This window comes from Syngnathus typhle, linkage group LG19 (assembly GCF_033458585.1).
Source record: "Syngnathus typhle isolate RoL2023-S1 ecotype Sweden linkage group LG19, RoL_Styp_1.0, whole genome shotgun sequence".
In the NCBI taxonomy this organism is placed as follows: Eukaryota; Metazoa; Chordata; class Actinopteri; order Syngnathiformes; family Syngnathidae; genus Syngnathus; species Syngnathus typhle.
In genome coordinates, this window is record NC_083756.1 from 3,006,221 (window position 1) to 3,019,940 (window position 13,720).

The following is a 13,720-nucleotide window of genomic DNA, read 5'->3' on the forward strand; positions in this document are numbered from 1 at the left end:
CCTCATACATGTTAAGAAACCAGTTTTTCGACACTTTTTTGGAACACTTTTATGTTTGCCCTATTTTCATGCTCATTTTCCAGACCATTCCACAATTTCACCCCACAGACGGTTATACCCATACTTTTTATCATTGTTCAGACTTTTCCACTCCTAAAATTCTCTTCCCTTCTCAGATGATAGCCACCGTGCCTGCCTTTCCAGAAACCAATTTATACCTTTATACCTTGCTGTGTACATATAATTTGAGCTGTCTTGTGTTTGATCACATCCCTGAGTGGCAAAAGTTTGTCTGGTATGATAAAAAGTGTGTTTGTATGCTCCTTGTTATTTTTCCTATTGCTTAACTTATTCGGCGTTACCCCGTATTTCCACACAGTCGTTCAGATATGGCAATATGTAGGTATCTGGAGTCCGGACTGCTTCTTGCTTTCCTCAGAATTGCAATAACCTTTGACATTTTTGTTTTCACATGATTAATTCATGTGTGATTTCCAGCAGCTTTTTATTGTCAACAGTCACGCCCAGGAATTTTCTTTCAGAAACTCTTTCTTTCATACCATTGTCAATTTTCACTTTGATTTATACCTGACAAATAATTTTGTTGTTGGCAGTTTGGTTTTACATTAAACCACGTATTCATTTCTGTGGCGATTGTTGGTTTCCATAAGCTGCTGTAAATTGTCCCCAGCGCAATAAATGTTTGTATCATCATCAATTCATGACGTTGGATACACAAGTCGTTGAAGAGGACCAAGGGCAGAGGTTGTTCACCTGTTATGGGATACATGATCTCCAGACTTTTTACAAATCGCTGCCTGTTGCTTAAGTAGCTCCTCAGCCAGTCCAGACCAACTACTCTGATGCCGTGATTTACTGGGTCAAATGCTTTTGGTTGATGAAAATCCCAATAACTTTTTGATAATCTGATGTTCTCTATTAAGGTCCATTAGTGTCCTCCCGGAATCCATATTGACTGTCAGCTAAAAGCTTCTTTTTTTTTTTTTCTTCAATCTCGTTTTGTCGTTTTTCTGTGAACCAGTTTTATCTCTCTCACACACACACACATACAATATCCGCATTTTTTTTGTCAGATGCTGGTTGAGGTCTGATCCGCTCAGCCGTCTACCCTGTTTCAGTAGCTCCAATTTGTGTTTGCAAACCGCACTGTTATTGCTGCTTTGGTTTTAATATTTCTCGATGGTCCCCCTGTCTAACTCGATTCCTTTTGAGCTGAGAAAGTCGATCACCCGCAGCTCAACGGATGAGCTCCTCTTGATGATGTCGTTCATTCTGGTTACAGGTTACTTCACGGGACTGATGAAAGCATCCCCTCTGTGGTTGGGCGCCAATGTCCCCATCAATGACGAAGGCAGCAAGTGGGCTGACGGAGCCTCGGTCACTTACGGCCGCTCGACTTCAGGTCTGCCGGAGACGGTTGTCTGCTGCCATTTGGAGGAACGGAGGAGCACTGAGATCTTCTCTCCCGCCCCCCAGGTACCCCCGATGGAAATTGTCTTTCCTTCCTCACTGGCAACGGCAACTGGCACTACGACTCGTGCAACAAGAAGAGTGGTTACGTCTGCAAGAAAAGAGGAAATGGTAAGTGAGAGGCAGCACCCCACCGACTCATCGCCCCTTGACATCTGTCTGTGCCTTGATGTCTCTCTTCCTTTCCTCTTGCAGTAAACCCTACACCGGCTCCTGACCGTAAGTCACCTTCGACTGCGCCGAAAACCACGACCCTGGAGTTACCGTGCCAACCAACAAATTCTGTGCTTTTTCGTTTTTATGAAGTACTCGGCCACGTGTTGAATGTTTTTTGCATCGTTCTACCAGTCACTTTGGTTGTTTCTCAAGTGCGAAGATGAATGTTCCGGAATCCTTTCAAAATGTAAACGTCTCTGATCCCATTGGGCTAAGCTAACCAAGTCGAGTCCCGGATCTTCCAATTTGCCCGAGAAAATGTAGATTTGGCCAACAGTGACCCGCAAATTGCCCTTTGCTCAAAATGGTGGACTGGAGGGCAAAAACAGGAGTGTGCTCTGATCTGTTCCCCAAATTGTGCCCTCAGCCAGCAAGTGTGCTCCCGGGTGGGTCGACCACGGCACCAACTGCTACAAGAAGGAGGTGGTGACGCCCAACGGTTGGCTGGGGGCCTGGCACCACTGCGTCCGGATGGGCGGCAACCTGCTCTCCATCACCACCTCGGACGAGGAGGAGTTTGTGAAGGTCACCGTGGGCAAGGACACCCCTTTCTGGCTGGGACTCTCCAACCAGGTGAGACGGAAGCGCAAGCGGCCGTCGACTGCTGCGACAAGTGGGACTGTTGTTCTTTTTCCCCCCAGAAATGCGACAAGGTCTGGTGTCGCTTTGAAGGCGGGAGCCAGAAGCTGACCTGGTCCGATAACGAGACAATGACTCACACCAACTGGGCCGCAAATCACCTCGAAAGGTAAGCCGTAACAACTTTGCATGCTGTTGTCAGGCGGAGGAGCCAATTTTGAAAAGGGCCATTTGGGGAATGGGAAAAAAAAAAAAAACACGGGAAAATAATTGCTTGTTTCTTTTCTCCCGACAGCGCCGACGTTGCGTCCTGCGCCTACGTCAACCAAGGGGGAATGGGTGAGCCCGGCAAGTGGCGGTCTGGCTCCTGTCGTTCCTCGTTGGCCTACATGTGCAAACGGCCGCTGAGTAAGCCTGCACGTTTGTAATCAGGTTGACTTTGAAAAGAGAAAAGCTCAAACAGGTCCTTTTTTATGCAGGCTGCCCGAAGTGTTCGCTCAAAAGTGGTCCTGCTGTAGTGACGAGTGAGTTGCAGCACACTTATATGCACTTGAACATCTTGTCATGGTCATGTTTTTCTTTGCGGCCCCAGCCTCCGACTGCCACGACAACACCTTCCGCTATGGCGATTATTGTTATCGTTACGAGAAGACGCTTAAAACCTTTGACGATGCTGAGAAGTTCTGTCTTTCCCGGGGAGGCCACCTGGCTAGCGTCCACTCCAAGAAAGAGGCCCAATTTGTGTATGGTGAGCACCAAGAGCAACCGCCGCAGTCGTCATTTGACTGAAGCTCTTTTTGCCCTGAAGCTCGTGTTCTCCTTCCTTTCCTCCAGATCACTCGCGGACCTCACAATCTCCTTTCGTGGGACTCAAGACGACGGGCGACGACTACAAGTGGAGTGACGCAACAACTTACGTGAGTGAAATGCCTTTTAAAAAGGCTTAGGGTTATTTTTCAAAAGAGGAGTTGGGAAAGTCCAAATTTGAGCAGGGTAAAAAAGAGGGGAGAAATGCCGCTCGAGGCTTCATCGATTGGATTGTTTTGGAGGGAAAATGGGTAAAACTTGAGCGCGAGTGAGCGATTGCCGAGGAAGGGCGTTGGGAAGCCGAGCAGACAGTCCAACACGCTTATGTCGTCCACAGAACTACGACGCTTGGCAGGATGACACCACGGGGGACTGCGCGTCCCCAAATTCTGTTGGGGAGTTGAGTGCCAGCCCCTGCAACACGCAGCGGCCATTTGTCTGCAAAAGAGGTGCAAACGCCCCTCCCGAGCGCTCCTTCTGCACACATCAAGCATTTGCTCATATTTGCAACCCCTCCTTCCCCCGCAGCCAAGCGTGGAGGGCCTCAACAGCTGCCACCATCAATCGGCCAACTACGTAGGTGTCGTTGCGCACTGCAGCCGTCTTACCCCATCGGCACGCCGGCTTATGCTGTCTTATGTCTGGATTGCAGGCTGGACTGAGAAATGCGGCTGGTGGCTGGACGACCCCACCAACGACTTCTGCTACCTGATGATCCGCCAGCCCACCAAGACATGGCAGGAGGCGCAAGCTGACTGCAAAGGCCGCCAAGGGAACCTGCTCAGCATCGCCGACTCGCTCGAGCAGCGCTTCGTACACGGTAGGAGGCCATGAATTAAAATATATTGGCCATAAACAAGTGGATCCATTTTTATTTTCCAACATGAAACAAACAAGAAATAGAAGCTAAAGTAAATTGAAAAAGGCGTCATGTCTTCGTATGCGGTCGTCATATGGCTGGCCATGAAGTTGCTAATTCTTTGAGAAAACCTTTTTTTTTTCGTGCTACGCCTTCCTTTCCAACTCAAAACCTGAGACATGGCCAGCTTTGCTTGGGTGTTTTTTTTTTCATTTCACTCTTTGTTGCGGTATTGTTAGCGCTTTGTCACAGCCGTGCCACATCCATCAAGTTGAAGTGCAGAGTCAAGTGTTGAGTCGTTTTGGAATAATCTTGCATGTTCTCTTTGGGATCCAAAGGTATCGCCAAGGTTCTGATGGGTGATGCCTCCCTGTGGTTGGGCGCCAGCGCCTCCATCGAGCATGACGGCGGCAAGTGGGCTGACGGAGCCCCCTTCTCTTACCTCCACTCAAGTGCAGGTTGGGCAGAGGCGGTTGTCAGCTGCACTTTGGAGGAACGGATGAGCGCTCAGATCTTGTTTGCCTCCCTCCCTCCCTCCAGGTGTCACTCAAGGGGGGAAATGTCTTTTCTTGCTCACTGGCAGCGGCGACTGGAAGCGTGACGAGTGCGACAACAAGAAAGGCTACATCTGCAAGAAAAGAGGAAAAGGTAAGTGAGATGTGATGCCCCGCGGTGGACCGTCATCACGTGTCGACATCCACGTTCTGGTTCCCGCTTCTAGGAAAGACACATCAGCTGCCGCCACACGACGGTAAGTCGCCTTCAACGTCTCGGTAAAAAAAGACACGGAGAGAAGTCGACGGTTGTGCTCTCACAGGCTACAAGGAGGAACTTTTCTGCCTTGACGATTTGAAAGCCCTCGAATGTCCCGATGAAAGAGTCATCCGCATACGGTCGGCTTTCCATGGACGGGAGCGTGGCGACGTCTGTCCGAGTGGCGGCAGCGGATCACGCGGTAAGAATCCTCCAGCGGCATCGTTGTTTTTGGCTCGCTGTCCTGGAGCCGTTTCTGTCACGAAGTTTTCACACGCCGTCAGCGTTGGCGGTAACTCGTTTGTAACATATAACTCAATATCAACATGCATGGGCATGGACGTGTGAGCGATGGCAATAGAAAATGTTTATTTGACCTTTGAATAAAAATGGACAACGATGAAAAAGAGCTAAGCCGGGCGCTTTTTGGATTCCTCTTTTTCTAATAGTCATTAACCATTAAAATTCCCTACGTCCTGTGACAAGTTGGAGTCAGTATGTAAGAGTGCGAATAAAATGCGCGTGAAATGGTGGTGTGTTGTCACTTGCAGATGACTGCAGGGTGGAAGGGGCTCTCCGTCACTTCAGAGGATTGTGTGACAACCATCAGAGTTGCCCCATTTACCCCATTCACCTTACGGATACGGACTCCTGCCCTGGTGTCTCCAAATACCTCCGCGTCGTCTACAGCTGTGAGGAGAAAGGTGGGCTTCACATCCTGACACTTGCCGATGATGTGCAAGGAAAGAATCCAACGGATCCCCAGATAGAGCGTCGGCTAGGAACGGGTGACCAGACATGAGAATGAATGAGCGAGCGTGCCTTCCACATTGTCTTTTTTTTTTGTCTTTCCTCAGTGTGTCTTGATAGTCTGGGCATCGCGGACGGGAGAATCCCAGACGACTCTCTTTCAGCCTCTTCCTCTGCGATCAATGCCGAACCTCACAAAGCCCGTCTGGGGGGCAGCGGTTGCTGGAAGCCGTCCAAAATGCGTACGTAAAAACAAAAGTTGTGGTTTGGTATCCTGAGCAATGGAATGCCTTCCGCCCTCAGTGGGCAGCTGGATCCAGGTGAACCTTGGTCAGAACTTCAAGGTCACGGGCATTGTGACCCAGAAGTGTACATACCAAGGGCAAAGTTCCAGCGTATTTTCCATGCAGTTCAGTATTGACGGAGCGACTTGGTATCACCACCCTAAGCAGGTGAGCGGACTCTCGACTTTGTCGTTCAGGCTGTTGTCATTCATTGCAAACACGCGTGTTTTGTTTCCAGCCTTCTGTGGGGACGTATATTCTAACCAGGCCCATCTTCGCCAAGTACGTCCGCCTCATGCCGATGTTCAAGGGCCTACGCTTTGACGTCTTGGGGTGCACGTCTGACGACACCGCTCTCAGTGAGTACGACGTTTGGAGTGCAGTGAGAAACTAGCAAGAAACGGGCTTTGATTTTCCCTTCCGACCCACAGAGATCTTATGCAGCAGCACAGCCGCCAAACTCGCCCTCGACGGTTCAATGACGTGAGTCGGACTTGATAAGACATTTCTTGCCGAAAAGCCTCCTCCTTACTAAACGAACTACTTCCGCAGGGTCCGGTGCCCACCGGGCTGCGCCAAAGCCGACTACAAGGTCTACGGAACACGGCTCTACGAACCGGTATGTTAATTACCGCACGACCTGCAAGCGGAGTGTTTGTTCTATGTCTGAGACATTCTCTGAGTGCAGGACTCGAACATCTGCGCGGCCGCTATTCACTCGGGAGTCATTGAGAACCAGATCGGAGGAGATGTGACTTTGCTGAAGGAAGAGCCACAGACAGCCTACAACAGCTCCACCTGTAACGGAATCAACTCGAAAGTGTGCGTGCTCCGCTGTCACTGGCGAGTCCAAGATGCCCGGCTCATTCTCACTTTACTGTCTGCAGATATGTTGACGAATTGGCTCCGTCTCCGTCTTACACTTTTGCTGACACGGGTGAGTAGAATGTCCAGAATAGAAAGCATTTCTTCACGTGACGCCATCTTGCACGCAGAGCCGAGATGCTTGGGACCTGACTGGGAGGAGTTTGCGGACTTCTGTTACAAACGTTCTAATGATACAAAGAAGTGGTACGACGCTCGACACTTCTGCAGGAGTCTCGATGCCGAGCTGGTGTCTATCCTCTCCGAGGCTGAGTCGGATTGGCTGCAGGACCTATTGAAGTCTGGTGCGTCGCTCACATTGGCTCGATATCTGCCATATCTGGAAAGCCCTTGAGAACTCTGTTGCTGCTTGTCCTCTGCAGCCCCCGGAGACACGTGGACCGGACTGAAAGACCTGGGCGATCGCGGCAGATTCGTGTGGTCGGACCGTCGGAAGGTGACCTTCACCAACTGGGCTCCGGGAAAACCTACCGCCCTGATGGAGAATTGCGTGGCCACCTTGAGCGAGGTAGGTGCAGAAAAGATTGACCCGCTCGCCGAAGACAAGTTTAGATTTAAAACCAATCATTTTGACTTTCAGTCTGGCAAATGGAAGATGATGTCCTGCATGCAACTCAACGGCTACGTGTGTAAGATGCCCACAGTGCGTTATCCGGTGGATTTGGAAAGTGCCAATGGAAGTTGCGAGTAATCCTATGAATGCAATTGACCTTGCATGAGCATTCTGCTTGGTTTACCATGCATTTTGATTGACTGGTTGATTTACAATGCATTCTTATGATTGATTAACCATGCATTAGTCGTCTTGTTAGTTACCATGTGTTATTATTCTGTTTAAGTTACCATGCATTCTTCTTCTTGACTTAACATGTGATATTGTGATTTACCATGCATCATTATTATTATTTTGTTCAATTTACCATGCATTATTATGATTGATTAACCATGCATCAGTCTTTTTGTTAGATTTACCATGTGGTGTTATTCGGTTTAAGTTACCATGGATTCTTCTTCTTTTTGACTTAACATGTGATATTATGATTTACCATGCATTATTGTTATTTTGTTCACTTTACCATGGATTCTTATAATTGATTAACCATGCATTAGTCGTCTTGTTAGATTTACCACGTGTTATTATTCTGTTTAAGTTACCATGCATCTTCTTCTTGACTTAACATGTGATATTATGATTTACCATGCAATATTATTATTTGGTTGCCTTAATTTAAAAAAATATAATTAATGTAAATTAAGGCTTTTGTCTTAATGATCGGGAACGTTTGTGCGTAAAATGCATCTGTATTTTAATTTGATTTAGCTCTCCCTGGAGGCGGCAAGGGAGTATAACAGGACTTCTTGACCCCTCGCTTCCATGGCGACCAGACAACAAACACCCGGAGCGTCAACACGTCCCCCAGAGTCAATCAGCACGCGCACACACCCATCCCGTAAAAGCTGCCCTGATGTGTGAATAGTTTGTTAAATGGAATGAAAACATACGGAGACAATGTTAGTTATTTTTAGTGCGTGTCAACTCGATAATAAAACAAACCAGGTTGTATTAATAGGAATGAGAGGCACTGCACTGACGTAACAGTCACGCGGTTCGACTTTGCTTCCCCCCAAAAAACTTGTTAGCTTCATTGAAGAGATTCAAGATTCAAGAGTTTTTTATTCGCCATGTTTGAGCGTGCCAAAAGGAATTTGACTTCGGTAAATCACACCCTCTGTTCAACATTTAGGTGACTAACAACACTCAGGACATGTAAAAAATGGCAAATATTCTCAAACATCCCCTGATCTTAAACTCCCAAAAGGGCAAGGAAAAACTCCAGCTAGGGGAAATGAGAAACCTTGAGAAGAGACCACAGATGGGAACGTCCCTCTTCCAGGATGCTAGGCTGCAATGGATGCAGAGAGGACACAGTACAAACAGTGTAGACAAATTCAAAAAAGGTGCGGAGAGCAAAGATGGCAATGAACATGTCTGACGACCAAATGATTTTACATCCTTTTTATCAGGATGTTCTTCCAGCTCCCGGATGACAAACTATTAAAAAAATGGATGACTCCAGTGGGAATAATCGTAGTAGGCTGTGCGAATCATAGTAGCAGAGAGTCAACACTAGGGGGAGACTGTTATACACTTGACACAGCTCCGTGCTGGGAAGTAAATGATGGAGCTTGAAAATGGAGAAGAAACCAAAAGAAAAAAATGGCAAACCTTTTAAACGTAGGTAAGCGGAAATGGCATTCGTTGCTGTAACACGTTCCCCTCCCGAGTCTCTTGAAAATCTCCAACACACGAGCTTCATCGTTTTTAAAAACAGTTGGCAAGTTTTTCCATTACATAGCGTTTACTTGCTTCTACTTCATTTTATGCTGTAGCTAGCTAGTTTATTGCAGTTTTTCCAAGGTTGAGTTTTAATAGTTAATTTACGTTTCTTCCTCGTCCTACACAGTTCATAGTACTTTTTATTCGATATTACTACTTCAAACAGTAACTACTTACACAGCTAGTTCAGATGCCTTCATATTAGCTCATTTATAATTGTCTTCAATTTGGTTCATGTCAATTTATACGCTCTTTTGAGTTTATAGTACTTTGGACACAAACTGTTTTAATGATTAATTTGTCGAGTATCTTTTCAAATTTCAAATTGACAGGGCAGAGAATTCAGAAACATTTCTGAACAAAGGCAAAAATATTGATAATTCTTTCCCATCTCCAATCTCTCAAACGATGCTCAAACTATTTAAAATTTTTGATGTTAGCTCCCAATACGTCATACCTATACAATTCATACAAACGTGCGCATTTAGCGGGGGTCGCTAGTAGGGGAAAGCGAGCCTATATTGTGTGCCGACATTGTGAGTTCGAGTTCTATAATTAACGGTGTGCGTGAGACCCAAAAAAGACAAAACTTGTATACTCAGCTATAGATTGCTACTTTTGACACATTTAACTATCGTTTATACACTGTATACAACTTTACAAACTGTTAGCTAGTTCATTTTACTTTGCCCACACTTATTGAGCTTGCAGAAATTTGGACACAGTTGAAGCTACTTTCTGAGCAGTTTACTGCTTGATTCACAGCGATTTTGCATGAACTGTTGTATGTTGTGACGTCACATTAGGGAATTCGTGCGTGTGCTTAAGCGAGAGCAAGGTGTAACCTCGCGATACTTGCCCCTTTCTCGCCCCCCACTGCCTCTCTCTTTCTTTCTTTCTCTCCCCCTGTGGCGTCCAGGGGCAATCAAGCGTCCTGGGTGGATGTCGGTGCTCATGTTGAGTCGGGCTGGCGGCCCATTGAGAGCACAGCAGACGCGCGGACCTCAAACAAACTTGCAGTCCACTCCTCTTTTCTTTCTCTCTTTCTTTCAGTTCTTCTTTCGTTTTTTGCTCTTGGTTTTTGTTTGGGGGGGCTCGTGCACGAGAGCAACAGCTGGCGCGCGCGTGGGGAGGACTTCTTATAAAAAAAAAAAAATTCTGTAGGCGCTCATCGTCCGTGGACACTTGTCCACCTCCTCTTCAGCCTCCTTTTCATCCTCACCTTTTTCTCCATGGCTGGATGTAAAGACTGAAAGGCGCTCAGACAAGCGCGCGCACGTGCACGCGCGGCGCGATGTGAAGGCGACGTGCACACTTTTGCTTTGGAAACACTTGACACGTGAGTAGCACTTTCTATTTGAGAGGTGAACTTTTGCTGAGTTTGTGCGTGTCGAGCGTTTTCTTAAATTGTTATGATTTTCTCACGTTTGATTGAAAGTCAGCATTTTTTTTTTATCGCTGCCTGCTGGGACACTTTGGCTCCCGGGGGATACGCACGCGTTTCCTGTGTTCCTATGCAACCTGCCTGTACTCTTTCCATTCATTATCATCCTTGCCATGCAAACTAATTATTGTAATAATGATTATTGACGTCGTTTTCCATTCTTTAGGTACTGCACTCTTACTATAATAATTATTCTTTACATAACGTCGCTCTTTCCGTTTGTTAACATCCCTGTTCATGTAATTTGATATTATTATTAATATTAGTAATAATAATAACAAAATCAAACAAAACAAACAAAAATAATGAAGACAATATTAATAATTCTGATGAGCCGGTAAGATCCTCTCCATCCAATCTGAATATTTAAATGTTAATTATGATCATTAATCTTTCCATTTGTTGAAATATCTTCATGCAATCTGTGAGATGCTTACAGTTGTTTTTTTTTATTACGTTATCAACAATGATAATAATGAAATTAATAAACTAATTAATTCTATACATAAACACTACGAAAGGATTGTGTGCGTGTGTGCGTGTGTGTGAGAGAAAGAGAGAGAACATTTGCCCGCTGAACTTTGACCTTCTTTTGCCTGTTTATAAACAAACAAGGACCTTTGACCCTTGGCCTGTGCAGAAAGTGACTGGCAGAGGTCACCTAACCTTGTGAGCGTTTTGTCATTGTCGTTTTTGTGGCTGCGTATGCGGCGGCGTCATGGCGGCGGGCGCAGTAAGGAAGAGGAGCAAACTATGAAAGACGTTCACTGTGGGAAGGAAGGAAGGAAGGATGCAAGGAAAGATGTGAGGAAGGAATGATGTGCCTGATTAGTGCGGCAAATGGCTTTATGAGAGAACTTATTTCAAACAATTTTTTTAATAGCTTTAGCTTTAAAATACTTGTCCCACACCTTTTAAACACATTCGGACACATTAAAAGACACTTTTAAAGTAGTCCCCGACGCCTGTTCTCACTCTCGTGCTGACACAAAAATTGGGTGACAGTCATTTAATATTGCTTTGAGGAAAGAAAAAAATTTTTAAACATAAAATGGAAAAATAAATAATAAAATAATATGTAAACCGAGCTGTAGGCCCACAAGCTTAATGGCGACATATTTTGTGAAATGCCATAGACGATTCCTCAACTAACGGCGACCGTAACACATAAAAGCTGAGTGCATGGAAATGACGATGATGATAAAGGTCAGGTGTCAAGGGGGCGGGGTCAGAGTGTGACCTTGATTGCAAAAGGTCGTTTCCTTGCCCGGTGAAGACGACGTGGACATTGTGCCGCCTGTCAACACGACACAACCACAACAGGTGGCCGTCGCATGCATCGCATTGGTGCGCGTGTGTGCGAGCGAGGCGAGCGCGAGATTGCCGTTTGTTCTGAGCGGCGGCGGCGCTCGGCCTGACCTTTTCCCCAACACGAGTCGTCGTTTGACGGACGAGGGAGCGCCCCCTGCTTATTTTGCACGCGCGTGTTGAAGGTATGGAGCTCGGGAGCAGCTGTTGCCTTTCCGTTTGTCCTCTTTTTCAGTGTCCAATAATCAAAGGCGAGAAGCGCGTAACAAGAAACGTGTTGTTTTGCAGACATCAGGACGGAAACTTCCGGAGCGCACACCGACACACACACCCACGCAAAGTTGCCTCCTGCGCGAAGCCGCGTCAGTTCTCGCCGAATTCTTCTTCTAATCCGACACTTTAATGATGCTGTCGCTCTTCTAAAGACTCTTAAAAGCCAACTCGTCAACTCTGCGCGCAGACGTCGGTGTCAGCAAAGCTGCCCGGCGTGCGTGCGTGCGTGCGTGTGCGGCCAGCAGCAAAAGCACAAGCAAAGCCCGCTTGGAAAGTGTCACCTCGCGTCCCGCTTAACCGGCTCGCCGTCATGCCGCTTTTCACGGCTTCGCCCCAAATGTTTCGTAACAACGTCTATGCAACGGGCTCATGAGCGTAGCCTCGTCATGCTTTCAGCTACAACTAGCTAACGAGCCTAAAAAGCGACATCAAGTCAATAAAAGTCAAAATAAGATTTCAAACCGCTTTACGAATCAACGAATTTGACTTTACGTAACTCTGCCGCGACATGTGACGCCCTCTCTTCATTTGAACGAAGGTCTGACTTCATTTTGACGCGCTCGCTTCAGGTGACACTTTCACATCATGTGATCACAAATATTTAGAATATCTTTATTTGCGCGTGTGTGTGATGTTTTATGGTTGGGGGCTGGGAGTAGTGTTATAAATCACACTCTGTGGAGTCGCCTGCCTCTCAATCATCACACGTCATTGAAATGTGAAACACACGCAGACACACACACACACACACACTGTGCTTCTACCTGTTCATCAGTACGCTGTACTCTGGTCCCTTGAGTATCATCTGTTACTATAGCAACAGTAGAAGCAAAGTGAGCAGTTATATACACACATACACACGAGACCTTTAAATGGTTTGGGGTCAGCATGAGTCGGTTGTGTTTGATTTGATGACTTTTTTCTTTTCCTCATCACTGACATCCGCTCGGCGTGTTTTTCCGAGTCGATCTGATCTGAATATTCCCGTCTGCTGCCATCGTTTGTTGACCCGGTCGTGCTAATATTAGCGACATGCTGAAAGTACGCAGCGAGACCTCACACGTGATGCTAGCAGCTACATGCTAGCGGTGTCGGCCTTATCGAGAATCTTGACCGCGTGAGGTTTGAGTTTAAGGATGGGACTGCCATAAACGCACACACACACGCACACACACACACACACACACACATTGTGTGTGTGCGCGTGTTTTTGAAACTGTGTGTACAGTACAGAATGTGAGCATGAGGGTAAATAAGACGAAAGGTCATCATCAAAAAAGCAAAATCTATTGATTGGTGGTGACATTTTGTTTTGGGTGTCATTGCAATGTTAAATGCGACTGAAATGTCCAGAGGGCCGCACTAAATCAGTGGCGCCGACCGTCCGGCCGACATGTTAAAAGACTTTAGCGTCGCTGATTTATTTTGATGAGGGGCGGCTATGTCAGGCTGTCCGGCCACTTCCTGTCAAGATTGCTCGCCTTTGCCGTCCTTCATCCTCCATCTTCGTGCTGCCGAATGACGCTCGTGTCACCAATGCTTTCAACATCTTTTCAGTACACTTTGTGCTTGAAAAGAAAAAGCGCAGATAATGAGGGCAAGCGAGCAACACGCTTGCCTCACAGCGTCGAGGTTCTCGGTTTAAATCTCCACGCGGGCAGTCTCTGTTATTAGTTTTCTGACAGTGCTCGGGTTTCCTTCTAATTTGACGAACATTTCTTTTAAATACTTCC

At 46.6% G+C, this 13,720-nt stretch overlaps 2 protein-coding genes across 2 annotated transcripts in view; both read left to right on the forward strand.

Annotated features, from left to right (window-relative positions):
• The first annotated feature begins 1,308 nt into the window (after positions 1-1,308).
• Positions 1,309-8,192, forward strand: LOC133143982 (macrophage mannose receptor 1-like). Its single transcript, XM_061266315.1, has 28 exons — positions 1,309-1,423; positions 1,498-1,602; positions 1,687-1,710; positions 2,075-2,280; positions 2,349-2,455; positions 2,582-2,694; positions 2,766-2,810; positions 2,879-3,034; positions 3,121-3,203; positions 3,431-3,542; positions 3,622-3,669; positions 3,746-3,913; positions 4,291-4,410; positions 4,493-4,600; positions 4,674-4,703; positions 4,770-4,907; positions 5,257-5,409; positions 5,563-5,697; positions 5,759-5,907; positions 5,978-6,098; positions 6,171-6,222; positions 6,292-6,358; positions 6,428-6,561; positions 6,627-6,676; positions 6,735-6,908; positions 6,987-7,132; positions 7,205-7,267; positions 7,946-8,192. The coding sequence occupies exons 1-28, from the start codon at positions 1,321-1,323 to the stop codon at positions 7,985-7,987; spliced, it is 2,952 nt and encodes a 983-aa protein (XP_061122299.1). The 5' UTR covers positions 1,309-1,320; the 3' UTR covers positions 7,988-8,192.
• Positions 8,193-9,907: 1,715 nt separating this feature from the next.
• scn5lab (sodium channel, voltage gated, type V-like, alpha b) overlaps positions 9,908-13,720 on the forward strand; it is a 40,581-nt gene continuing 36,768 nt past the window's right edge. Inside the window, exon 1 of the mRNA XM_061265481.1 lies at positions 9,908-10,301. The gene's annotated coding sequence lies outside the window, so the exon portion shown is untranslated. The remainder of the gene's footprint in view (positions 10,302-13,720) is intronic.

Excerpts from the sequence above, each read along its gene's own strand:
- LOC133143982 (XM_061266315.1), top strand. The coding sequence starts at position 1,321 with ATGAAAGCATCCCCTCTGTGGTTGGGCGCCAATGTCCCCATCAATGAC. Across the intron at positions 3,204-3,430 it reads GGAGTGACGCAACAACTTAC|AACTACGACGCTTGGCAGGA; the intron begins GTGAGTGAAATG and ends TGTCGTCCACAG. Across the intron at positions 6,359-6,427 it reads GAACACGGCTCTACGAACCG|GACTCGAACATCTGCGCGGC; the intron begins GTATGTTAATTA and ends CTCTGAGTGCAG.